We start from the raw sequence: 26,067 nt of genomic DNA on the forward strand, positions 1-26,067 counted from the left end.
AAATGAGAGAAGGTTATTCTTTCTTTTTCTTTACCAACTTAACAGACCAAAATCTTTAGTGACAACCTTCTTGAACAATAATATCACTTTAACTTTCACGCCTTCATCATTTCTAGCTACATACTGCCGACAACTAACCCATTAACTATAATCCGTAATAAAAGAAAAAGGAAAAATAAAATCTCACAGTCTTTCCTGAGTTAAATTTAACCACTAAAACCCATTAAAATCAACGAAGAAGAATATAATGATAATCTATACTATGTAAAGAAGCCGATATTTCTCTTGATTTTTGTAAAGAAGAAGAAGAAGAATACTGTAAAGTTTATAAGATTGGGTCTATATCCAACAAACCCCAAACAGCAGAGACCAACATTGATTAATGGCCTCTGTAATCGAATGTTGGTATTTTATTTCAAGCTTCTTGTTAGTGACAGAACTAGTTCAATGGTTTTATACTTTTGGTATCATTTTGAGCTTATAGGAATCCAACTACGATGCATTCCTAATATTTGATGTATTACCTTATCACATGGTTTATTTACTTTCATAGTTTGATTAGTTCATGTTTCACAATTTAAAGATATAATAACAATATTAAATATTCAATTATCACTAGTTAAAATCTTTTGCCTCACGGTACTGAAATGAAAGCAATTGACTAATAGTACATCATAGTCTCATGCCAATTCTATGGAGAACGCTACTAACTCGACTCCATTGCATAGACCCATGTTATAGTAATAAGCTAATAGCAACTTGAAAACTCCATTAAAGCCCCATGTTATAGTAATAGCAATTGGCCTCATGGGTCCATTGCATACACCCATGCAATTGTGTGCAGACTAGCTTTCTCCGTTACGAAAACTCCATTAAAATTATCCTAAAGAATAAAAAGTTGAATAAATTTGGGGAAAATTGCATGAGTTGCTTGATGGTCCACAAATTATTGTTAAAAATATAAAATTAAATTCAAAAATAAAATTACATTTATCATAAATGTAAACAAATATGTATTCAATAAGTTTATTACATAACCTACAATGTGGAAACTGAGCGGGTAGTTAATACCATGGCTTTCAAAATCGGATTGGGCCGGACGGTCAGACTGAAAAAACCAGGAACCGATCAGATGATCGGTTCCATTTTTTCTCAAAACCGAAATTTTGCAAAAAAATGTTGATTTGGTCAGCAAACAATTGATCTAGAAGATTGAACTGTTCAAACCATTCAATTGTTTTGACCATTTTTTATTTTATTTTTTTACTTTCTTGTCAGAACGGGCTAATTGTTTGATTTGAATGGTTTGACCGCTCGACCCGGGAACCGAACCCCTGACCGATTCGTTCTCTGGGTCGGCTTTAAAAACCTTAGTTAATACAATATTCCTATTAGGTAAATAATTTTTTAATCATTGGAAAATATAAAACTTTTTAAGAAATAATATGCTAATTGTAGAGACCTTGTGGTGCACTGGCTGGTGTCAAAAGATGCATGTGTTCTATAAGGGAGTGATTACAGGGACCAGGTTTAGTAGGCACGTTCAATGAGCATTTGGTAAATATTATGATAAATGTGAAAAGTGGTTTTTACTCTTTTTCAAGGGTAGGCTAGAAATTTTCTAACTTATAAGTGCTCATTGAACGTGCTTACAACATTATGCCTATTTGATCATATAGGTGATTAGTAGTTACAAGGGGAAGTTCTTTTTTTGGGTTTGGAGAGGGGAGAAAGTTGGTCAATGGGGTTTTGGTTCCCATTGACCAAGAATCCCATGTTGTTTTTTCAGTTTTATGTGGGGGCTAGGGAAAGTTTAGGCACTGTTTGGTATGTGGGATGGGGATGAGAAAAAGAGAATATTCCAAAAATATTCCCTTTTTTCTCATTTGTTTTTAGGGAAATAGAGGGATGGGATGAGAAAAATGTGGGATGTCAGATCCCAAAATCTTGGATTTGGGGTTGCACCAAAACCGTGTGAACCTGGTCAAAAATTTTGAGAAATCATTGTTACAAAAGTAGAGTAATGCAGTGGCGGCGGCTTTCGAACCCATATTTGCTACCTCCGTTCGAACTCAGAAGTAGAGTAGTGGTGGTAGCTCTCTTGAACCCAGTTATGCTACTTCCCCTTTTCGAACCCAAATCTTTCTTCTTCTACTTCCCCTTTTGAACCCAGATCTGCTACCTCCTTTCGAACCTAGAAGCAGAGTAGCAGTGGCAACTTCTCCTTCTTCTTCTTCTACTACCTCTCCTTTCAAACCCAGATCTGCTGCCTTCCCCGTTCGAACCCAGAAGCAGAGCAGCAATGATGGCTTCTTCTTCTTCTGCTAGCTCCCCTTTCGAACCCAGATCTGCTACCTTCCCCGTTCGAACCCAGATTTGCTACCTCCCCTTCCTTCTTCTCTCCTCTCTTCTTTGTCATAGTGCTTTTCCCATTTATTTTCTTATATATAAAACCAAACAATGGAAGTGTAAATTTTTACACTTTCCCATCCCATCCCATCCCATCCCACCCAAATCTTCCCACAAACCAAACGGAGCTTTGTTTTCCTAGGTATCACTTACCCAGGAAAGTGATGCCCATCTCCTAGGTGGGTAAATAACATTCCCACATAGGGGAAAGTTGCTAACACTTGAATAGGAAAATACACTTACCAAGGTAAGTGTTTCTTAGGAAAAACTTACCCAGATAATTACATTTACCCAAATTATTAACTTACCGAAAAGCAAATGAGGCCTTATTTCCTAATAAAAAGGAAACTTAATTGGTTAGAGGTGAATTTAAGTATCACCATGTTTGTTTGTTTGTTTGTTTTTCTTTTGAAGGTATATCCCAATGTTTGTTTGTTTGTTCTTTTTTTAATTCACAAAATTCTAAGGGTATTGGGAAGGGGTGCTCTTGCAAGGTAAACTTAAAAGAAAAACTTAAAATCCAAACAAAAACAAAAACAATGAGCAAGAAGTTCAAAACATAAAATAAAAAACAAGGAAAAAAAGAGTAATGCTGAACACTAGGAATAAGATCCTCGAGAGCCCTTTACAAGTGGTGAAGACAATCAATAAAACGCCAAAAGGAGGGACACTTGCCTTCAACAGAGATTAAACTCAACAATCTGAATTCTGAAACTCTCAAAACAAAGATCCGGAACTCCAAAGCTTTGTCCATATGGGATTTAAGGAAAGATATAAATGGCAACTGTATTTTAAATATATAGAACACATTAAATAGATCCTCTTTGTTGCTTACCAAAAAACACATTCATCTTCTTTGCCATGGTATTTTTTTCGTTGTTATTTTGAGAAATTAGAAATATCAGTGTATTAGGCATACAAATGCAAATATATACAACATAAATACATACAAAGTATAAGGTACATATTTGCATTTCTACTCCTTCCAAACTCAGCCTTAAGAAAAAATTGGTGAGCGAGCAACTGTATTGGTTTTGTGCAAGTGTTGGCTAATCTTTTTCTGCCAACAGTTGAATGATTCCAGTTTCTGTGATTCATAACCACCTATAATAATAAAATTAGTGAAAGCCTGTTCTCTGATCAAGGTTTTGAAAATTGAAACTCCAACAACTAATTTCATTCTCTATGACTAATTGACTATGGATCTCCCATTCCCTTTCCCAATAGAACTATAGAAGATAGTGTTGTGTTGATTTTTCTTCATTATAATAATACATGGGATCCATATTCATAGGAAATACAACCAGAGAAAGAGAAGTGGTTCAACATCAACAATTCACGAACGAACACCTTACAATAAATTGGTCTCTCTTTCTAAGCCGTGCCCGTGAGCGATGGGTGTTCCAACTTCTAAGCCACGCCTCTCGCAGTTAAAATGATTAAATAACCTTATTACAGACGTTGAAGTGTTGAACTTCCCCACAAAAGATAAACATCTCAAGAGTCATGACACTCTGCTCTGATTTTTCCCTTCTTATTCCTCAAAATTGAAAAAAAAAAAAAAAATACTGTTGGTTGGCGGGTAGAACCTCCACGTCTTGTACACGCTTACAAGTAGCCCGTGACGATCGACGGACTGATTGCATATCTGAATATTCACTTCTTGGTGCGCTTCCCAAAGCATCGGCGATCGCTCTGACGGACAGAGTTCACGCTCTTGACTCCTAAATCCTGATAATCTGATATAGTGTTTGTAGCCATCCTGTGAGTATATGTATTCCGTCCTAATAGACCAATTGGACCAATTCAGACAGTCTGGCACTGGCCTATAATCATCTGCCCAGGCTTATAAGATGAGCCGAGTGGCGTCGCATCATAACCCCAACCCCCCACCATAGACGGTAGACTCTCTCCTTGGTCTACCAAAGTTACTGTTATACCAGTGGTAGTGGGGGGACTGGGAGTGTGAACTGGAAGAGTGAAGGACAGTCGACGGTGCGAGTGGCAGACGGAGGACTTTACATTACCCTTTGGCTTTTTATCTACCCTTCTTTCTGAAAAGCTAATATCCAGAACAGAGAGCAAGGGAGAATCTCGAGGGTAAAGGCCTGAAAGCACGTGACGAAAGCTAATATCTCCCCCCATCAAGCTGTCTCTCTTTTTGTCCGAACGCAATTATTCAAGGAACCGACAACTACCACCGTCCCCACGCTTATCTGGTTCTCTCTCTACTGCTCGCTAGTTGGTCCAGATCCATGCTTCACATCTCTTGATTAATCGTCGACGCTTTATTTTTTATTTTTAAAGCCACGCATTGCAAAAGCTTCCTCCTCCATTCCCTTCCCTGGTCTCTCAATCTCAGGGAGCGCGCAGAGAAGGAGAAGATGAGGATGCTCAAGTTTCTATTCCTCGCTCTGCTACTGGCTCTCTGCCACCTCTCCATGGCAGCGGAGAAGAATACCTATATCGTTCATATGGCCAAGTTCCAAATGCCGGTGAGTTTCGAAGAGCACACTCACTGGTACGACTCCTCTCTGAAATCTGTGTCCGACTCGGCCGAAATGCTCTATACATACAACAACGTCATCCATGGTTTCTCCACTCGGCTCACGGACGAAGAAGCCAAATTACTCGAGGGCCGACCGGGGATTCTCCTCGTATTACCTGAAGTCAGATACGAGCTTCATACAACTCGGACACCTGAGTTCCTCGGATTAGACAAGAACGATGGGCTGTTCCCCCTGTCTGACTCGGCCAGTGAGGTTGTCGTCGGAGTCTTGGACACCGGGGTGTGGCCCGAAAGCCTGAGCTTCGACGACAAGGGGCTCGGGCCCATACCCAGTGGTTGGAAAGGTGAATGCGAGGTTGGTAAGAATTTCAATGCGTCCAACTGTAACCGGAAACTAATCGGCGCTCGATTTTTCTCAAGAGGGTACGAGGCCACATTGGGTCCCATTGATGAAACAAAGGAATCCAGGTCACCGAGGGACGACGATGGTCACGGCACCCATACATCGACCACGGCAGCTGGGTCAGTCGTCGACGGTGCCAGCCTTTTTGGTTATGCTGCCGGTGCGGCGCGTGGGATGGCTACACATGCAAGAGTTGCTGTATACAAGGTCTGCTGGATTGGCGGTTGCTTCAGCGCCGATATCTTGGCCGCGATGGATAAAGCCGTCGATGATGGCGTTAACGTTTTATCGATGTCTCTTGGCGGCGGAATGTCAGATTATTTCAGGGACAGTGTGGCCATAGGAGCTTTTACGGCGATGGAGCGAGGAATTCTGGTCTCTTGCTCGGCCGGAAATGCTGGTCCGAGTTCTTACAGCTTGTCCAACGTAGCACCGTGGATAACCACGGTTGGTGCGGGCACATTGGACCGTGATTTCCCGGCATACGTGAGTCTGGGAAACGGAAAGAACTTCTCAGGCGTGTCGCTGTATGGTGGGAAACCGTTACCTGATTCGCAACTAACATTCGTCTACGCCGGTAACGCCACCAATGTCACAAATGGGAACCTGTGCATGATCGGTACCTTAATACCGGAGAAGGTCGCTGGAAAGATGGTCTTATGTGATCGAGGGGTTAATGCTAGGGTGCAAAAAGGCTCTGTGGTAAAACAAGCTGGTGGTGCAGGCATGATTTTAGCGAATACGGCGGCGAATGGGGAAGAGCTGGTGGCTGACGCGCATCTGTTGCCGGCGACTGCAGTGGGACAGAAGACGGGGGATATGATAAAGAATTATCTCTTCTCTGATCCTAACCCGACGGCAACGATAATCTTCGGGGGAACGAAGTTGGGGATTCAACCGTCACCGGTGGTGGCGGCGTTTAGCTCCCGAGGACCGAACTCGATTACACCGGAGATACTCAAACCTGACCTAATCGCTCCTGGTGTGAACATCTTAGCTGGCTGGTCAGGTGCAGTAGGACCCACGGGTTTAGCTGTGGATTCGAGACGCGTGGGTTTTAACATCATATCTGGGACGTCGATGTCGTGCCCGCACGTAAGCGGCCTCGCGGCTCTCCTCAAGGCAGCGCACCCGGAATGGAGCCCCGCGGCGATAAAGTCTGCTCTCATGACAACATCCTACACCACATATAAAAGCAGCGAAAAGATACAAGACGTTGCCACCGGAAAACCATCAACGCCGTTCGACCACGGAGCCGGACACGTAGATCCTGTGGCAGCTCTCGATCCCGGCCTCGTCTACGACATCACCGTCGACGATTATCTGGATTTCCTCTGCGCATTAAAGTACACTTCATTGCAGATTGGTAGCCTAGCTAAGAGAAACTTCACGTGCGACGAGAGCAAGAAATACAGCGTTACTGATCTGAACTACCCTTCGTTTGCGGTCTCCTTCACACAGGGTGGAGCCACCACGGTGAAGTACACCCGGACGCTGACGAACGTGGGCACTCCGGGCACCTATAAGGTATCCGTGTCTTCGCAAACGGAGACCGTGAAGATCTTGGTTGAGCCGGATACGTTGAGTTTCAGTCAGCCAAATGAGAAGAAGACATTTACGGTGACGTTTAGTGGTGGTTCGATGCCATCGGGGACGACAAGCTTCGCTCGTCTCGAGTGGTCGGATGGGAAGCACATTGTGGGTAGTCCTACTGCTTTTAGTTGGATGTGATTGCTAATGAAACAAGGAGCAGAAGGAAAGAAAAACTCTCTGCAAATGACTAGCCGATAAGTAGGGCTTAAGTTAAATTTATGTTTTGTATTTTGTTTTCCGGCAAAAAAAAGCCGGTTGTAGTGTTCGAAGTTGTTCTCTGAGAAAAAGAGATCATGAAAAACCATCCAAAAAAAAGGAAGGGGTGGTTGGTTTCTTGCTCAAGTCATCAAAGGTGTACATTGTAAATTATTAATGCATGTGTAGAATGGATTCTTGGAGATACACGAAATCGGAGTGTTCGACGGTGCTCTCACGGTCTAACCGGTCCGTATCCCTTAAACTTAGGCTGAGTTTGTTCGCTGTGTAAATAATAGACCGGTGTTATATTATACATTTATACTTCGGTTCAATTTATAAGCGTTTGGATGGAATATAAATATATAATTAAACACCGAAAATTGATGTAAAATCCACTCATATCGAGTTTATCAATATAAATATTAACTTCGTTAAAAACAATATAAATATTATTACATCGATAATCTCGATTGTAATATTTATATTATCAAATTATCATTAACTTCTCGGTTATAAAATAACACATATAAAAAGGGAAAATGTATGATGCTGGAAAGACATCATACTGGAATGGTTTTGAACTTTTGGTCAATCACAATCCTTGTAAATTTTGGTGAAAATCCACTGATTGGTTTTTATTTTTATAATGTCGGTTGATTGGTCATTTGGTTGTAAGTTCTTCCCTATCATGTCTTTGCATCATCATATTCCAATTCTATATAAAAGGGCCTGGGCCTGGGCCTAGGCCGGGCCCAAAATGCAGGGTCAAAATCTACTTTGAAATTTGTGGGCCTGGCTTGGGCCGGATCTGAACATTAAACTTAAGACTCAAACCTAAATTTCTTGCCTGGCTGAAAATGATCAATCCGACACTAATATCTTACCATCGTATAGATGGTATTCAGTATTCACTCTTGTCCATTGGATGTATCATACCCACCACAAAAGCACATAGCATTTAATTGGGCGGCGAACTTTATCTAATATCTCTGCATGTGTGTGGTACAAATCTGAAAAGTAAAAGTGGTGCATATATTGTAGGGATATCACCATTTTACTTCCCACAAAAACAAATAACAGTCAAATCCAAATCAAAAGTATTCTAGAATTTACGTTGTACTCCCATCCATTTACATTAAAATGCAAATTAAATATATACGGAAAACAAATTGAGCCTTCTATTAATCGTGAGATTTTTAGTCCATGTTATTTAGGTATTGTTTGTAGAATTGCAAGACATTTTTCTCTAATGAATAAATTTAAAGTTCAATAACTAAAAGAAGAGAATTAATTTTTTATTATTTTATATGTAAAGAAATAGAAATATATAAAAAACTATGTTGAATCATTGTTTTTTCATTCTCTCTTAAATGATACATTTTTGAACCATAGCTTACATGAATCTCCTTCTCCTCTCATGTGCCTCACACATGTAGTTATTTAGATTTCACATCTCCACCCCACAGCACATCCTTGCTGCATATTGAGAGCATTTCCCATGATGATATCATCGGTTCTGGTACCATCATTGGGAGATGAGCCCAATACACGACGAGGATGTGCTATGGGGCATTGTGGGGCGGAGATGTGGTCTCAGTTATTTATTTTTAAATTAAATGATTAGAAAAATAAATAAAATAAAATAAAAACCTTCTTGAGTCTCATTTGTCTTTGATAAAATTGATAGGTAAAACCTTTACAAACATTGTATAGGTTTTCCTATATTTTCCTTCATTTCCATATCTTTTCCTTGAAACCAAATATAACCTAAATAAAACAGATTGGATCAGGTTAAGGGCCAATATATGGTCATCTCTAAATATAGATCTTATCCCAAACCCAAATTGATGCTGAAAACCTAAATTTGCCAACCAAAATCTAACTTGTGCTCAATTCTAAATATAGACCTTAGCCTAAACCGAAATTGATGACAAAAACCTATATTTGCCAACCAAAACATCACTTTTGCCCAACTATAAATACTGACCTTAGCCTAAACCCAAATGGATGCCAAATAGCTAAACTTGCCAACCAAAAGCTAACTTCTGCTCAACTTTAAATATGTATCTTAGCCTAAACTCATATTGACACAAAGACTGAAAATTGCCAACCAAAACCTAACTTCTGCCCAAATCCCAATATGAACCTAAACTTAAACCCAAATTGGCACCCAAAATCTAAATTTTTCAACCAAAACCTAACTTCTAGTAATACTTATTATTTACAACAAATTGAGGAGCCTCGTTAAACCAGGAATAGGTATCCTGAATACAAGTAGGCAAGTAGCATGCTTTGCTAACAAATGCGTCACTTGAAGGAGTGGCGTTCTAGCTGCAACCATCCCTTTCAATTTGCTTGCTAGTGAAGGTGAGTTTTGGATCCAAAGGCTAAGGTTTTTTTTTGTGTCAATTTGAGTCAAAAGTGTAGTTTAGGGTTTTAGAAATGTTTAACAAATTCCATCAAATCAAGTTAATTGATCGATTGCTGATGGCTAGGTAAAAAGTAGGGGTGTCAATTGGTCTGAAATTGGTCAAATCCCATCTAGTCCAATGTGAGTCTATTATAAATGGACCAAGTCCAATCCAATCTAATGAATGTTTAGGACCAATTTGGACCTGTCCATTTCAATGTCTGGACCATCAAATCTATTCAAATTCATTTTGATTTCAACCCAAACCTGATCCATTGACACATATTCTTATCTTATATCAATGGATCAGATATTGGCTTAATCTAACCCAATCCAATATAAATTTGTTATGGATGGACCAGGTCCAATCCAATCTAATAAATATTTTGGACTGTATTGATCCAATCCAATATATCTTGTTGTTCCATTTAATCATCCAAATTGATTTTGAACTGGATGGGATCCAATCCAAAACTGGTCCATTGACACCCTTAATTAAAAGTAATTTCAATACCAAAGCCGGGAAACTGAAAAAGAAAGTAAAGGAAAAGAATAAGTAAGGACAAACTTCCTCTATTTCTCACGAAGACAAGGGTTGGCATTAAAGCCAAAAAAAATCTCATCTTTGCAAAATGTAGAATAAAATCAAATGACCGCAAGGACAAGATATTTCTTGTCCTCCAATAAAGCAATAGGACTTCTAGCAAACATTCAAGAATTTAGGGTCGTTTTGAGTAGTAGTAAGAGGGCCCAAGTTACAATTTTTCTTTTTGGCAAGAAGACGAACTCAAAATTTCCTTACTGCTAAAAATATATTTACATATAGGCCAGCCTCGGGCAACTTAAATATTGATTCTCTTGATGCTTACATGTATATTCGGATCATTATGAGCGAAAACATTTTTACACCCATTTGCTCTTTGGTGCACTAAGAGGGCGTTCTATGATATGAATGTGTTTGTTTTCATTTGTTTTTGGAATCGCCGATTCGGAGCATCAGAAAATAAAAACAAAAAACATGTTTTGAATTCTGTTTTTATTTTGAAGGTTCAGTTTGGAAGGAGTACATATGCAAATATATAGAGTATAAATTGTTTTATTTTATATTATTTTTTATGTATTTACACTATACATATTTATATATGTACTCCTTCCAAACTGAGCCTGATGGTGCACAATCTGGCGCTCTCGATTGGCGGATAGCTCGGACACTAGATTGAGTAAGTCGCTTGGTCGAGCTGCAAGAGAGAAGTAAGCAAAGTGTTCGGGTTGTTTTACTTGGGGTGGTCACTCTAATGCTTAAATTAGCAAATTGGATGTTTAATTGCAAGAAAGCAAGAGAGCTAGTATGCTTGAGAGCTAAATCGTGCATACATTTTCTGAGGAAGAGGACATATAAGCTCAAGATTGTCGTGGGCTTCACGCACTCTGTCTGAGATCTCCAAAAGGAAATGGCTCACCGGTCCGATGTTCTTGGAGGTGGTTTTGCATGCGGACTAGGCTGCCATGTGAAGTGATAAGGCCTTATCCACTTGTCTCTAGAGTGGACGTTGTGGGAGCTGACTTTCGGAGGACTTGGGAGTGGTAAGGTGCATGTAGAGGAGGTCGGTGAACACGTCATCCAGGTCTCTACCTGGACATCAGTCAATTCGTCAAGTCCTTGGGGGAGGTCGTTTTTCACGCCAAGGTCCTTTGCATTGATACTGACAAGGTACAACTGGTCGGCCCTGCATGAGGTGCTGCTAGCTGTTGTTCCATGGTGCTGGGGCTGCATGAGAGTTGCTCAGACTAGTTCGGGGATGTGCCTCCTTAACTTAGCAAGATTCATGACCGCTTGTATGGCGCTGAGGTGTCATGCGGCCAATGCCACGTATCACTGGGTCATTGGGTCATTGGGTCATGTGACGCCGAGGGCCAATCATCCCTTATCAGAGCCCAAAGGGAAATAAATGTTGTTTTATTTAAAAAAAACATGTGATTTTAAAACCAACAAAATATTGGTTTTTAAAACAAAAACAAATTTTCTAGTATAGAAATCATATGACTTGTGTAGCATGATGTTGAATAATCAAAAGAAAACATGTTTTCAAATTTAGATTCAAGAACATGTTACTTTGTTTTTTTTTTTTTTTATTTTATTTTAAGAAACAATCTGTTTTCAAATAAGTTGGTTTTGATTTGTTTGTTTTTCGAACCAGCGACAAAAAAAAATAAAAAATAAAAAATAACGTTATAAAACTCTACTAAATCTGCAACTGATCTCTCCATCCAATAAATTACTTCTTCAGCATTTCTTATCTGCTCTTCCAGATTTATTTTTGCATCAGAAAAAACAGTGATTTCTTTATGGCCACGTACAATGAGAGATTACTTAACGGAAGGAGTGGTTTCTCTAACCAAAACCATTTGAGCTTTATAATAGTCTCGGGGTCAATTTCATAATAATGGCTGGAGCGGTTGAATTCATTCAGTGTCTTATAACTTTGTCTTTCAATGACGTGTGAAAGAATTTGGATGTTACAAGTTACAACCACAATAGATAGGGGTGCAACGATGCAAGTGCAACTTGTGTTAGATTGAGTTGAGGAGCCTAAGGCTCAGTTTGGAAGGAATATAAATAATATGTACAGTGCATATATATATATATATATATATATATATATAAAAATAATATGCTTTTGCATTCTATATATTTGTATTTGTACTCTTTCCAAACTGAATAAGACTCAATTTGAAAAGAGTACAAATGCAAATTTGTAGAGTGCAAAATCTTATATTTTATATTATTTTATATGCATTTGTACTGTACATATTTGTATTTATACTCTTTCCAAATTAAGCCTAAGGAAAGAATATAAATACAAATGTATAGAATATAAATACATATAAAATAATACAAAATATTTGCTTTATATCAATCTCCTGCTGCTGCTTGGCATTCGCATTTTCATGTTCTTACCCATGCCAAGATGTGACGATTCAACCTCCTTCAGCGCCATCAGCATGCCATCAGCACGCCATCTAAGTGTCTTGGGTTGGGTCCTTGTACTCTTTTGTAAGGGGGTATGCCCATGGCAATTATGTAAATATTGTACGAATGTACAGTATTTTGATGTATCCTTTTGTCACACCCCCCAAAAGCTTAACGTACTCTTTGAGGGGAGGTAGGTAGTCGAGTGAGCTCATAAGCGTGTAAAGGTTATGCATGAGATCCCCTCGACACTGTACTGTGTGCTTGTGCTTACCACTGATTAATGCAATACAAGCTGCCTTTTGTCTAATTTGTGTGCACTGTTGTTTCCTTTTGTGTGTTGTTGCTTGTATTTGTAGGCTTTCTCGACCCCAATCGTGTGCCGCACGGGGCCCCATCGATTAGCCCCGTGACAGTTGGTATCAGAGCCTGTTGACACTAGCGGTTGTCAAGCGCAACGAGTCCCTTTCGTGCCCCGCAACAACACCAGCCGGATGAAGAATCGTGACACGCGAGAGGAGATCCAGGATTGGGTCTCACGGGTTTATGATGAGGACGAGCCTAGAGGTAGCTCTCCCAAGGACAAAGGCGTCAGCTCAAAGCATAGCAAGCGTGACAAGTCAGTTGACAGGCTTGCGACCATGGAGAAGCGCATCATGCGCTGTGAAGCAGTGGTTGGCGAAACTCGTGACCGTGTGGACGAGCTTCAAATCAACCTTGAGACCGTAGCATCGGTCGTGGAAAGATTGGAGGACCAGTCCGGTGACGGCTCCAACAGGCCAGATAACCCACTAGAAGACCTGGTGAAGTGCCTACAGATCCAGCTTGAAGACTTGAAGGGCGAAGTGACCCTTCTGAAGAGGTTGATGGCCTGTACAACCAGCACACCTGCTGCTCCAGCCCCTCCAAAGATCAAAGTCCGCGAGCCTACCTCATATGCAGGGACCCGCGATGCCCGGGAGCTTGACAACTTCCTTTGGCAGATGGAACAATATTTCACTGCCGCCGAACTCATCGAGGAGGCGGCCAAGGTGCATACTGTTGTTATGTATCTTACTGATGTTGCTATGTTATGGTGGTGCAGGAGATGTGCCGATGTGGAGCGAGGATTATGCTCCATTAATACGTGGTCCGTGTTCAAGAGCGAGATAAAGCGCCAGTTCTATCCAGAGAACATGGAGTACCAAGCCCGTCGGAAGCTCAAGAACCTAAAACACACAGGCTCATTGCATGAGTACGTGAAGGAGTTCTCCGCACTATTGCTCGAGATCATGGACATGTCAGACAAAGACCTTCTCTTCAACTTCATGGACAGCCTACAACAATGGGCCGAGCTCGAACTCCAGAGACGATGTGTAAAGGACCTCGCCACAGCCATGGCCGTTGCTGAACAGCTGGTAGACAACAGGCGACCAAGCAAAGACGGCCCCAAACCCAACTCATATCAGGGCGTAGGCAAGATGGGAGGTGACAGGAAACCTTACTATGCGCCCAAGGGAGACTCTGGGCCAAGTAAACCCAACACTTACAAGTTCTACAGGAGACCTGAAGGAGACACTGGATACAGGGGTGGCCAGTTTGTGAAGAGAACACCTCCGGCACCTTGCTTCATCTGTGAGGGAAAGCATTGGACTAAGGATTGTCCTAGTCGGGGGAAGCTCAATGCCTTGCTTGCAAAGCTTAGTGATGATGAGCATAGCGAGGAGGAGAAGGAACCGGGGGAGACAAGAATGGGGGCTCTACGAAGACTCAATGCAATGAAGAAAAAGACGAGCCCACAAGGAGCATCGAAGTTCAAGCCGAAGGGACTGATGTATGTAGACATTCGCTTGAATGGTAATCCCACAAGAGCCATGGTAGATACTGGTGCTACCCACAACTTTATCTCTATGGAGGAGGCATCCCGAGTAGAACTTGCACCTACCAAGGAAGCCGGATGGTTGAAGGCTGTGAACTCTAATGCCAAACCCATACAAGGTGTAGCTCATGGGGTGGTCTTGCAACTTGGTGACTGGGAAGGGATGATAGACCTCTCAGTCGTGCCCATGGATGATTTTCAGGTTGTTCTCGGCATGGACTTCTTAACTCAAGTAAAGGCGGTGCCCATGCCCTTCCTCAACAAAGTGTGCATATTTGAAGATCAGGCTCCTTGCATGGTTCCAGTTGTGCCAGATACCACGTCCACCCCCAAGATGCTCTCAGCATTGCAACTCAAGGATGGAGTGCGGAAAGGAGAGACCACTTACCTAGCCACATTGGTGGACTCCGACCTGCCTGATCCACCAACCGAGCATATCCCGCCAGCGATTACAATGGCACTAGAAGAATTTCAGGACGTCATGCCTCCCACATTGCCGAAGAAGCTTCCCCCAAGGAGAGAAGTTGACCACAAGATTGAGTTGGAGCCTGGAACCAAACCACCGGCACGTCCGCCGTACAGAATGTCTCCTCCTGAGCTGGCCAAGCTACGTAGACAGTTGAATGAGTTGTTGGATGCTGAATTGATTCAGCCTTCTAAGGCCCCTTTTGGAGCACCAGTCTTGTTTTAGAAGAAGCATGATGGATCTCTTCGGCTCTGTATTGACTACCGAGCTCTCAACAAGCTCACCATCAAGAACAAATATCCCATACCATTGGTGGCCGACCTCTTTGACCAACTCAGCAGGGCCAAGTACTTCACCAAGCTAGACCTGAGGTCGGGGTACTATCAAGTGCGTATAGCCGAAGGAGACAAACACAAAACAGCTTGTGTTACCCGTTATGGGTCCTTTGAATTTCGTGTCATGCCCTTTGGGCTTACCAATGCTCCATCCACCTTTTGTACATTGATGAACAGAATATTTCATCCCTACCTGGACCAATTTGTTGTTGTGTATATTAATGATATTGTGATCTACAGTAGAACCCTAGAGGAACATGTTGACCACCTCCGCACTGTTTTACAGGTCTTGCGGGATAACAACCTATTTGTTAAGAAGGAGAAATGTTCTTTCACCATAGAAGAGGTGGCTTTCGTCGGTCATATAATCCGAGCCGGCACAATCAGTATGGATCCAGCTAAAGTCAAGGCCATTCAAGATTGGGTACCGCCCACCAGGGTCACCGAACTTCGCTCCTTCCTCGGCCTCGTGAACTACTATAGAAGATTCATCTCTGGATTCTCAGCACGAGCCACTGCCCTCACCAACTTACTAAAGAAGACTAGTATGTGGACCTGGAATGAATGTTGCCAAATAGCTTTTGATGATTTGAAGAGAACTGTCTCAGCAAAATCTGTCCTCGACTTGCCTAACCCAAGCAAGCCGTATGAGCTACACACAGATGCTTCTGATTTTGCTATTGGCGGGGTCTTGATGCAAGAAGGACATCCCATCGCCTTTGAAACCCGCAAATTGAATGATAAAGAGAGGAGGTACACTGTACAAGAGAAGGAGATGACAGCCATCGTCCACTGCCTCTGCACATGGCGACACTACCTGCTTGGCTCCAAGTTTGTGGTCAAGACTGACAACATAGCTACTAGTTACTTTCAGTCTCAGAAGAAGCTGAGCCCTAAGCAAGCGCGATGGCAAGATTTCTTAGCGGAGTTTGACATGACTCTAGAGTATAAGCCAGGGCCGACGAATAGGGTTGCTGATGCACTTAGCAGGAAGGCTGAGCTTGCAGCACTATCCACAGGTGAAGGTCCCTCTCAAAGCCAGATCAGACTAGACCTCATCAAGCTCATCAAGGAAGGACTCCAGAAGGACCCCATTGCTCAGAGCCTATTGACAGCGGCTCGCGAAGGGAAGACTAGGCGGTTTTGGGTTGAAGAAGACCTTCTTTTGATGAAGGGAAGGCGGATATTTGTGCCGAGAGTTGAAGACTTGAGGAAGACTCTCCTACGTGAATGTCATGACAGCTTATGGGCAGGACATCCTAGGTGGCAGCGTACCTTGGCACTTCTACAACATGCCTACTATTGGCCTCATATGGAGCAAGATGTTCGAGAATACACACGGACATGCCTGATTTGCCAGCAAGACAAGCCCGAACGTGCCAAACCTCTTGGACTCCTACAACCTCTTCCAACTCCCTCACAACCTTGGGAGAGTGTTTCCATGGACTTCATCAGCGGTCTTCCTAAAGTGGGAGACTATACATCCATTGTTGTTGTTGTTGATAGATTTTCCAAGTATGCCACTTTCACCCCAGCACCAAAGCACCTTTCAGCTGAAGACACGGCATACCTTTTCTTCAAGCACGTGCTGAAGTATTGGGGAGTCCCACAGAACATTGTTAGTGATTGGGATCCCCGATTCACTAGTGCTTTCTGGACAGAGCTATTCAAGCTTCTTGGCTCGAACTTGAACTTCTCCAGCAGCAGTCATCCAGAGTCAGATGGGCAGACAGAGAGAATGAACTCCCTCGTTGAAGAGTACCTTCGCCATTTTGTATCAGCCACACAGAAGAATTGGGTTCGATTGCTGGACATTGCACAGTTTTCCGTCAACACACAGAAGAACTCCTCCACCAATCAAAGTCCTTTTGAAGTCATCACCGGCCAACTACCAAGATGTCCGCACAGCATCGTCGACGACCATCATGGAAGAAGCCCTCGAGCCTTCACTTTCACCAGGGAATGGAAAGAATGCCTTGACATCACTCGAGCCTCCCTAGAGAAAGCCTCTAAAAGAATGAAGAAATAGGCCGATTTGGGTAGACGACCCGAGAACTTCCAAGTAGGTGACCTGGCTTTAGTAAAACTCCATACCCATTGCCTTAGGTTCTTTCGAAGAGTTCATCCTGGGCTTGTGAGAAAATATGAGGGACCCTGCGAAATCCTAGCCAAAGTAAGAGCTTCAGCCTACAGACTCAAACTACCTCCATGGCTAAAAGTACACCCTGTCTTTCACGTAAGCCAACTTAAACCCTACCATGCCGACAACCAAGACACCTCCCGAAACCAAAGTCAACGCCCACACCCATTCTATCGACCACCCAAGAACCGATCCCTTGACTCCATCCTCAACCATAGGTTGTCCCAATCCTCCCAAACATCAGAATGGGAGTACCTGGTGAAGTGGAAGGGACCTGCAGAAGAAGACACCTGGGAGCTTGCAGCAGACCTCCTTCCGTTCGCAGTGAAGCTGGACGAGTACCTAAGGAAGAATCTTCGAGGACGAAGATTGAATTGAGTGGGGGAGACTGTGACGGTTCAACCTTCTTCAGCACCGTCAGCACGCCATCTAAGTGTCTTGGGTTGGGTCCTTGTACTCTTTTGTAAGGGGGGTATGCCCATGGCAATTATGTAAATATTGTACGAATGTACAATATTTTGATGTATCCTTTTGTCACTCCCCCAAAAGCTTAACGTACTCTTTGAGGGGAGGTAGGTGGTCGAGTGAGCTCATAAGCGTGTAAAGGTTAAGCACGAGATACCCTCGACACTGTACTGTGTGCTTGTGCTTACCACTGATTAATGCAATACAAGCTGCCTTTTGTCTAATTTGTGTGCACTGTTGTTTCCTTTTGTGTGTTGTTGCTTGCATTTGTAGGCTTTCTCGACCCCAATCGAATGCCGCACGGGGCCCCGTCGATTATCCCCGTGACAAAGAGGCATGATTGTTGAAACTTTTGAAAGATGGAAATTGCTGGGTGATCATGGCTGGGACAAGCTGGACTTAGTTACTTATATTGGGCCAGGCCCTAGCTGGAAATTTGCAGTCAAGGAATGATCATTATTCATTAACCAACCAAGATCATTAAAGGGAAAGTCAGAATTGCCTCATTAACATGCTAACACATTGTACTTACAAGCATTTGTAGCCTTGTAGGTTAGTTTTTGGGCAGTAGCCAGTAGGTTCGATATGAACCCGGTTCCTTGAGGCGATAACTGAGGCATATTGTCAAATATGAAACAATCTAAAAGAAGAAAAAGGAGAGCACAGACCTATCAAGTGCTTGAGAGTTATTCCGAAAGAAAAAATAGCCGCATAAGTATAAGCCATACTCACTTTGTGTGAATCATATATTCTTAAATACCTCACAAAGATCGGCAAATAAATGAAAATAGTCAATAGTGTTGGTCTGTATCATCCCTTTCTTGGTGGGTGGGAGATGGGGACGAGTGTGTGCGCCACAAAGTGGCCGGCCAGAGTTCACGTTTCTGAAGAGAAATAAAAGAAACTGAAACCGCATATTGCTATTGCTTTAGCCTTTAGCTTTGTTATCTGTACTTTTGCACGGGGGTACCGTTTTTTGAATACGATTCGTTATTAGACCTTAGTGAAAGCCCGATTCCTTATAAGACTCGATGATGGAGAAAGATGATTTTTCACGGTACATAAAAAGGGTTATATTACTTATATCACCTTACATGTATTGACACTGAGAACACGAATCAGCCCAACATATTGCAGTCCTTGAACTTCCGGGAGAGATTGAAGTGTAACTTATACACCATTTGCTTATTCGAGATGATGGCCAGACTTGGGCTTGCAAAAACTAAGATTTTGCTCCGGTAATTCCGATCACAGATGCTTGGTTTGGTTTCAGTGCAGATTGAATTACTGTTGCTTTTCTCTTCCCACTCTAATTTATTGATCAAGTAAACTTATGTATTCTTTGACTTCAGCAGGGAAGCTAAGCGGGGTGAACGTTGTGTCTGCAGCCGTGCCGGAAAGATTAGGACGGAGAAACCCAGTAGTGATGATCATCACGGGAAGAACAGCGACAAGACATTATGGGTCCCTCACCCACGGAATGGTATATACTTCCCAAAAGGACATGAATGGGTGATGGATGATGTTCCTGCTGGTGCTGCTGTTCTCAACCAAACTTACTGGTTAAGAAGCGTTGAAGGAGTTGAGGAACCATCACCTGATGCCTCTTTCGATCATCCAAACCATAACAATTTTCAGTGAAGTAATAAGACTGAGGTTGGACCTAATGGCCCTTAGAATGGCCTTTATGGCTTAGAGGTGCCTTACCGAGTTACTGTAATGTTAAAGATAAAGAATCTTGATACTAATAAATAAATAAAGGGATAAAAGTTAGTGTGTTAATAATATTCCTATGGACTATGGTAACTGTGCCAAGTGCGAAGTGCCAAGCATATCAACTTGTACATCGCTACTCGACCATCCGGTCCTTAATTTATGCCGTTGGGTGTCACTCAACTGTAGAATCCAGAGGAAGAGAATAACTTACAGTAGCCAAGTCTTATAGTGATGGAAACCAGAATATAACAACCCTTTGTTTTAATTTTCTTTGCAGCTTCATCCCCGTTTAGCCATTCTGAGAGAGAGATATGTCAAGTTAATAGACTTACAGACTGTTTTGTCTACGCCAATAACCCGAAGCATAAATATAGGATATGAAACTTTTAAGAATCTCTTATATTCTACAAAAAAATATCTCGCAAGGTTCTAAACGTTTGGTTGGTAAGGCCTCCGGCTAGGGGTGTCAATTGGACTGGATATTGTCCAAATTGATCAGTCCAATGTGAGTCCATTACAAATGAACTAGATCCAATCCAATCCGATAAATATTTTTTATCATTTCAGATTGCTCCAATTTAATGTTTGGACAGTAGATCGATTCCAAGCCAAACCTGACCCATTGGCACCTAAATTCTTATCTTCTATTAATGGACATAAGATATTGGCTCAATCTAACCTAATCCAATATAAATTCATTACGGATGAATCAGGTCCAATCCAATCCAATAAATACTTTAGACCGTTAAGTCTAGATCATCCAATTCAGTATGTCTTATTAGCCGGTCCAATCCAATATGTCTTATTGGTCAGTCCAATCCATCTAAACTGATTTTGGTTTAGATGAGGTTCAATCCAAAATCAGTCCATTGACACCTCTATCTCTGGTTAAGGGTGTAATTTGGGTTAGGGGTGGATTTAAGCTGAGCCGAGCCGAATAGTATAAGGCTCGAGCTCGGCTCGAGTCATAACCTCGTAAGCTCGAGTTTGATTTGAGAAAAAAATATTTTATAAAAATTAAAAATGTATAAAAATATTTTTAATTAATATTTTAAAAAATAGAAAATATAATATTTTTATTATATATATATATATAATTGTAGAAAGCAATATATATAATGAAAATATTATATTTTTATATATAGAATAGAAAACAATATTGATATATATATAAATAAATAAATAAATAAATAAATAATATATATATATATATATATTCGAGCTGGCTCACAAGTCTCACGAGCCGAGTTCTATTAGGCCCAAGATTGATTGAATTGAGCCAAACCGGACTCGAATAATTCATGAAAAACTTGGCTCATGGCCACCCCTAATTTGGACAGGCTTGAGTTTATTAAAATTTGAACGACCTGGGCCAAAAGTCTGAACCCAAAGCAGTATAAAATGTTAAGTCGAGCCAATCCGATTTGTAGCACTGTGCAAATGTTAAGTCGGGCCAAAGCAGTATAAAATTGATGCACCAGTCCACTCGACTTGCACCGCTTCTCACATGCTCAAAACAATTTTTGGCTTAAGTTCTCAAAATCAAAAATCTTCCCGGACGGAGCTTAATTGATTGATTTTATTATACATTGGGCCTAATACGCCACCTAAGCTCGATTAGAACGAACAGAGAGGTAAGAAACTAGGAAAGTAAGAGAGAGAGAGATGGGCTAACCACGTCTGAAAAGGATTAGTCGTCCATGACTGAAACTTGAGGGTTGTGGGTTTGGGAGATGGGCTAACTCTGGTTGTGTAGCCCTATGATGTTAGACAGACTTAGCCCATTCCAACTCTATGGAGTTCAACCTGATATAACACATTTTGAAAATATAATAGCCGTTAAAATAAGCTCTAATTTAGTTTGTATTTGAAATCATGGATGTTTATCGATTAAACTTTTTATATTTGATTTATTTGAAAAATCAAGAAAAATAATAATGAATTCATTTATTGACACTTAAGCATCATTAGACATTACATCAGTAAAATAGTGAATAAATATTTACTCGTTGGGAGAAGCACTAAATATGTGTTTGGTTCCATTTATGTTTATTGAATAAGCGTTTATACTTTATTTACTGGTAAAACCAAGAAATACAATAATTACAACTATTTATAACAACTAGGCACCACTTCAAGATAACTATTTATTAAAATAAAACTTCCCTCAACCATAAGCACACACATAAACCAAAACCTACTTTTGCAAATCACTATATGCACAGATTCACGTAACGAAGGAAATGTTGAAATAGCACCTATATATCAACATTTATTTAATAAACGTCCACCGTTCCAGACACCTCTTACTTTATGGGTTTTAAGGTGTCACTTCTACACTCCACAGTAAAAAAAGAAAAATCAAAAAAGAATACACTTCAAAGGCTATGGAAATAAAAATCATATAAAATTACAAGAAAACCCTGTAAACTTCAAGGCTATAGAATTAGTTTATGGGTTTTAAGCTGTCACAGTGGGGCAGGTCAGCTACACTCGAGCCCAACTTGCCTTAAAAGAATAAAAACCTTAACCCTACCTTACACCAGAACAAACCTGACTTACAGGGTAAGGTCAAGCTTGGTTTCCTACCAACTATCATCTTTCGTTAAGATTTCACACATTATTTAATCCTTACGTACTCAAGGTACACGTGGCACACTTCTATCGGGGATCCAGCAATTGATCCATCATATATGTAACTAGCCGATCCAGAGCCACCAATCAACTAGAATCAATGTATCATAACCAATCGGGTGGTATTCATGAAAATTCATACAATCCATAAAAATAGGGTTACTTCTTTTTCTTTTTTTTTTCTGTGTTCCTCTCCAAGTTTTGCACTATAGTTAACTATTTTAAAATTTTATAAAATAAAATAAATAAAAAATTTCGATAAATACCTTATACTTTGGGTAAGGGTTAATTTAGTCAAGTGTCAATTTAGTATCCGATTTGCGATGATCCAGTATCGGACGTTAATTTACCATGAGTCAGACCCATCACGTGATATCAGGTGCGGTTTAAATATATTTTTAATATAAAAATTAACTTTTATAAAAATTCGAACCATTTTACCCTTTTACCCTTCCAATTTCCCTAATTTCCTATCTCTTTAATCTGGATTGAAAGAGCGATAGAGGAGAGGATACTTCAATGCCGACCGTTTTACCCTACCCGGACAGAGGAGACTTCCTCCTGACCATGAATGGTGCCCTTGTGGACACTATTCACTCTCCCTTTCCCCTTTCGTCATCACCGTTGCGAGTTGCAGCATCGGCGAATCTGAACTCTCGACAACAAACCAGGGGCAGCGAATCCAAAACAACCCCATCTCCGGTCTTCCTCTCCCTATCTCTTTCTTTCTTTCTTTCTTCTTCTTCCTTCTCCTCTAGCTCCCTCTGTTTCGCTTTTAACAGTAACCGCCTCTACAACTTCGGGCAGCGGCGGTTTCTCCGCCTGCCCACGCTCCCTCTCTTTCTTCTTTCCACTTCTTCTTTCTTCTTCTTCATCTTGGAAACCCCCCCTGATTAACCATTTATTCCCTGCGAACGAGTAGACGCGACGCCGGCATTTCATCACCCCTGCAACCTGCAACTCGTCACAGCAGTGGCATATTGGAGCGCAGCCAGTCCCAGTCTCAGTGTCGGTTTCTCTCTCTTTTCTCGGTTTCACACAATTGTCGTCGATCACCGCCGTTACCACCGTGACCGAACCTGATGGCCACCAACTCATCTTTGTGGGTCGAACTGATTGGGTCGTGCTAGGCAAGTTAGGTGAAGATCTGACGGGCCGAGAGTGTCAGAGGACCCAGGGTAGCTAACCCGATAAGGTCGTTCCGATGCTTAAATTAATGCTTTTGTACTAATTACAAGCTAAAAATCACAAAGTATGAAAGTTAAAATATGCTTATTTGCCCCCGTCCCCCAATACCATTGGGGTTGGTGTCTTTATATAGGCATTGTTTGGCATGGGCTTCATGCACCACATCCAAAATTTCTAAAAAATTGTTTAAGTGATCCGAGATTCTCTGAGGCAACCGTCATGCACATTGACCACCCTTCAGATTATTCGGCACGTAGATTAACTTCCAAGGATCGTGAGAGTCTTAGGATATGCATGTTGAATTTGTTGGCGAGCACGTCTTGTAGGTCACCAGGTTGGCGCCTATGCCAGGCCGCTAGGTCGGCTTTTGTGCCAGGCCGCCAATTTGCGCCTGGGCCAGGCTGCAAGGTCGGCACTCGTGCCAGGCCGCCAAGTCGTGCCCGTGCCAGGTTGCCAGGTGAAAAACCATCAACTTGGCTAAGACAAATTGTTGCCTAAATGATTCTGGATGTCACCTAATTGTTCCGAGGTACCATGTATCACAATGTCATTAGAGGGCTAAATCTACGCTCCTCATAACCCATGTTCATCTCGCATGGCAATAGAAGCAGCACAAGAAGCTACCCCAACTGTCCTCTCAATTCGGCAGGGTTTCTCTTTGTAGCATTCGATTTCACTCTAAGGCCAAAATCCCAATCTTGGTAATGCCTGTTCTTCTGCCGCTTCTTAGTTTTGTCGTGTGACCAATGAATTTTCTGCATCTGCATCTGGGAGGATAGAGATCGGGCTGATTCAGCTCCAGTAACTCTCGGTACTAGCCCAGATTTTTTCGTTGTTTGTTATAATAGGTTTTGTTGTTTATACAGAAAATATTCATATTAATGATCATCTGAATTATCGATCAAGGAACGGAAGAATGCAAAGTAACGTATCTCTGAAGCTCTGCTCCAAAGGCGTACAATTTTATAGAACAATTTGAAGCTCTGAATCTGACCTAACAGATAGAATAATCCAATTAAACAAGTTTTACTCCTCCAAAGGAGTACCGGCAGAATCTACTAAACTACAATTAGGAATGGAAGAATGCAAAAGAACGTACCTCCGAAGCTCTGCTCTTCCTCCACGCAACCCGAAAACCAGAAACCATAACCTCACAGGACATTCTACATATAATAAGCGAAGATTTTCTTCAGGTCAGAGATTATAAATAGGGAAATTTCTGGCATTTCATTCAGCGTCGATTTCAACCTTACCGGCGTCGCATTCGACTGACATCACCAGCGGAATTGGTTTTTTCAGAATTTTCAGGTAACAGAGTGGGTAAACAATGATTCCCACTTGCAAAGAAAGGATTATAGTTGGGGTCATTTTTATCATTTCGAAAATTAATTCATGCATTGTTCCAAACCGCAAGTGAGTAATTATATCTTTTTGTATTTTGACTGAGTTAATACCGAGTACTAGATCGTCTCATATATTGAAAATTGGGATACTAAATTAACACTCAATTAAAAATACAGGATACCTATGGGGAATTATCCCTAAAATAAAATATCTGAAAACATTTAAAATCTAATCCATCAAAATAGCATCTTAATATCAGTCAATTAACTTTAATCATGTGGATAATTTATGAAGATAGTACTTTAAGATGTCATCTAATTCATTGATGGACCCAATCATCCTAATTATCTAGTCGATCAAAATGGTCTTCTAAGATCAATGAATTAATCTCAGCCAAGTGTTTACATCATGGTTGGCTTTCTTGTTTTTTTTTTAACAAAAACAACCGTTACATAAAAACAATGTATAATTTTGTTGGATGTGACAATTGTTTTTAGCCAACCATATTATTGAACACCCCAAATGGTGTATCAAAGTTTCATCTAATTTGTCTCATTTTAATTATCTCCCAAGAATTCATTGAATCTCAAGCATATCATTAATGTATGATTTTTTTTTCTTTTTAATCTAGGTCATGTAAAGTGACGTATCAAGTAAAATCTGATATCTGGACCATAAAGAATACTTCCTACAATATGTTAATAAATTTCAGAAAAAAAAAACATTTTCTTGAATTTCTTAGTTGTAAAACATGTCTTTTTTATTTTAAATCATATAATATATCTTATCATCATTCACACATCATACAATTACAATATATGTATTTCAATGCTTATGTTTTTTTTTCAAAAACCATTTGAAGGTTTAAAATAATTTGAATGCTTCTTTTGAACAAAACTAATTTGTTTTTGCTACTCAAAACACAAACACAACTCAAGAATATATGGCAATTTCGAAAACACATTCACGTTGTTGCAAGGAAACCCAGGTTTCTCACCAAATGAACAAACATTGATACAAGCATAAACAACGGTATTTGTGTATCTAAACGATGTTCAATTAAAATCACTATATCTTCAAACACCCAAGAATGATCTAAAATTTTTGTTATATTGTACAATTCCTTGAAAATATTGATAATAAAAGAATTGTTGCCAAGAGGTGTGTAGTGTCATAAATAGTGTTTTAAAATTCTTTTAGTAAAAATATATGATACCCAAAAGACGAAAGACATGATACCCCCCAAAGAGCTCCGAACAATCAAAGCACACATGGCGGATGGTCACGTGTCACCTAGAACTGTAATGTGGCCCAGGCCGGTATGGCATGATCGCTACAGTACCGTGCTATGTCGGGCCTAGGCTGCATAGGGGGACGGGCCCCAAAGCATAGCCTGGTCAAACAGCCCGAACCGGATTTGACAAATGT

At 40.9% G+C, this 26,067-nt stretch overlaps 2 protein-coding genes and 1 long non-coding RNA gene across 3 annotated transcripts; 2 read left to right on the forward strand and 1 right to left on the reverse strand.

Annotated features, from left to right (window-relative positions):
• The first annotated feature begins 3,212 nt into the window (after positions 1–3,212).
• On the forward strand, positions 3,213–7,328 carry ARA12 (Subtilase family protein). The gene has a single exon (XM_088945451.1). The coding sequence runs from the start codon at positions 4,794–4,796 to the stop codon at positions 7,050–7,052; it is 2,259 nt and encodes a 752-aa protein (XP_088801577.1). The 5' UTR covers positions 3,213–4,793; the 3' UTR covers positions 7,053–7,328.
• A 5,659-nt stretch (positions 7,329–12,987) lies between these two features.
• Positions 12,988–15,042, forward strand: LOC148850175 (uncharacterized). The gene has a single exon (XM_088944164.1). It carries the CDS (start codon positions 12,988–12,990, stop codon positions 15,040–15,042), a length of 2,055 nt encoding a protein of 684 aa, XP_088800290.1.
• A 3,763-nt stretch (positions 15,043–18,805) lies between these two features.
• Positions 18,806–24,473, reverse strand: LOC148850176 (uncharacterized). The gene is made up of 2 exons (XR_016099750.1): positions 24,395–24,473; positions 18,806–19,771 (listed from the first exon to the last, which is right to left on the reverse strand). It is a non-coding gene; the product is annotated as an uncharacterized LOC148850176 (long non-coding RNA).
• Between the last annotated feature and the right edge of the window lie 1,594 nt (positions 24,474–26,067).

Source organism: Nelumbo lutea, chromosome 5 (assembly GCF_056320005.1).
Source record: "Nelumbo lutea isolate HS-2025 chromosome 5, American lotus-T2T, whole genome shotgun sequence".
Taxonomy (NCBI): Eukaryota; Viridiplantae; Streptophyta; class Magnoliopsida; order Proteales; family Nelumbonaceae; genus Nelumbo; species Nelumbo lutea.

Bases quoted from the DNA above. Each gene is read 5' to 3' on its own strand.
- ARA12 (XM_088945451.1), top strand. From the start codon at position 4,794: ATGAGGATGCTCAAGTTTCTATTCCTCGCTCTGCTACTGGCTCTCTGC.
- LOC148850175 (XM_088944164.1), top strand. From the start codon at position 12,988: ATGAAGAATCGTGACACGCGAGAGGAGATCCAGGATTGGGTCTCACGG.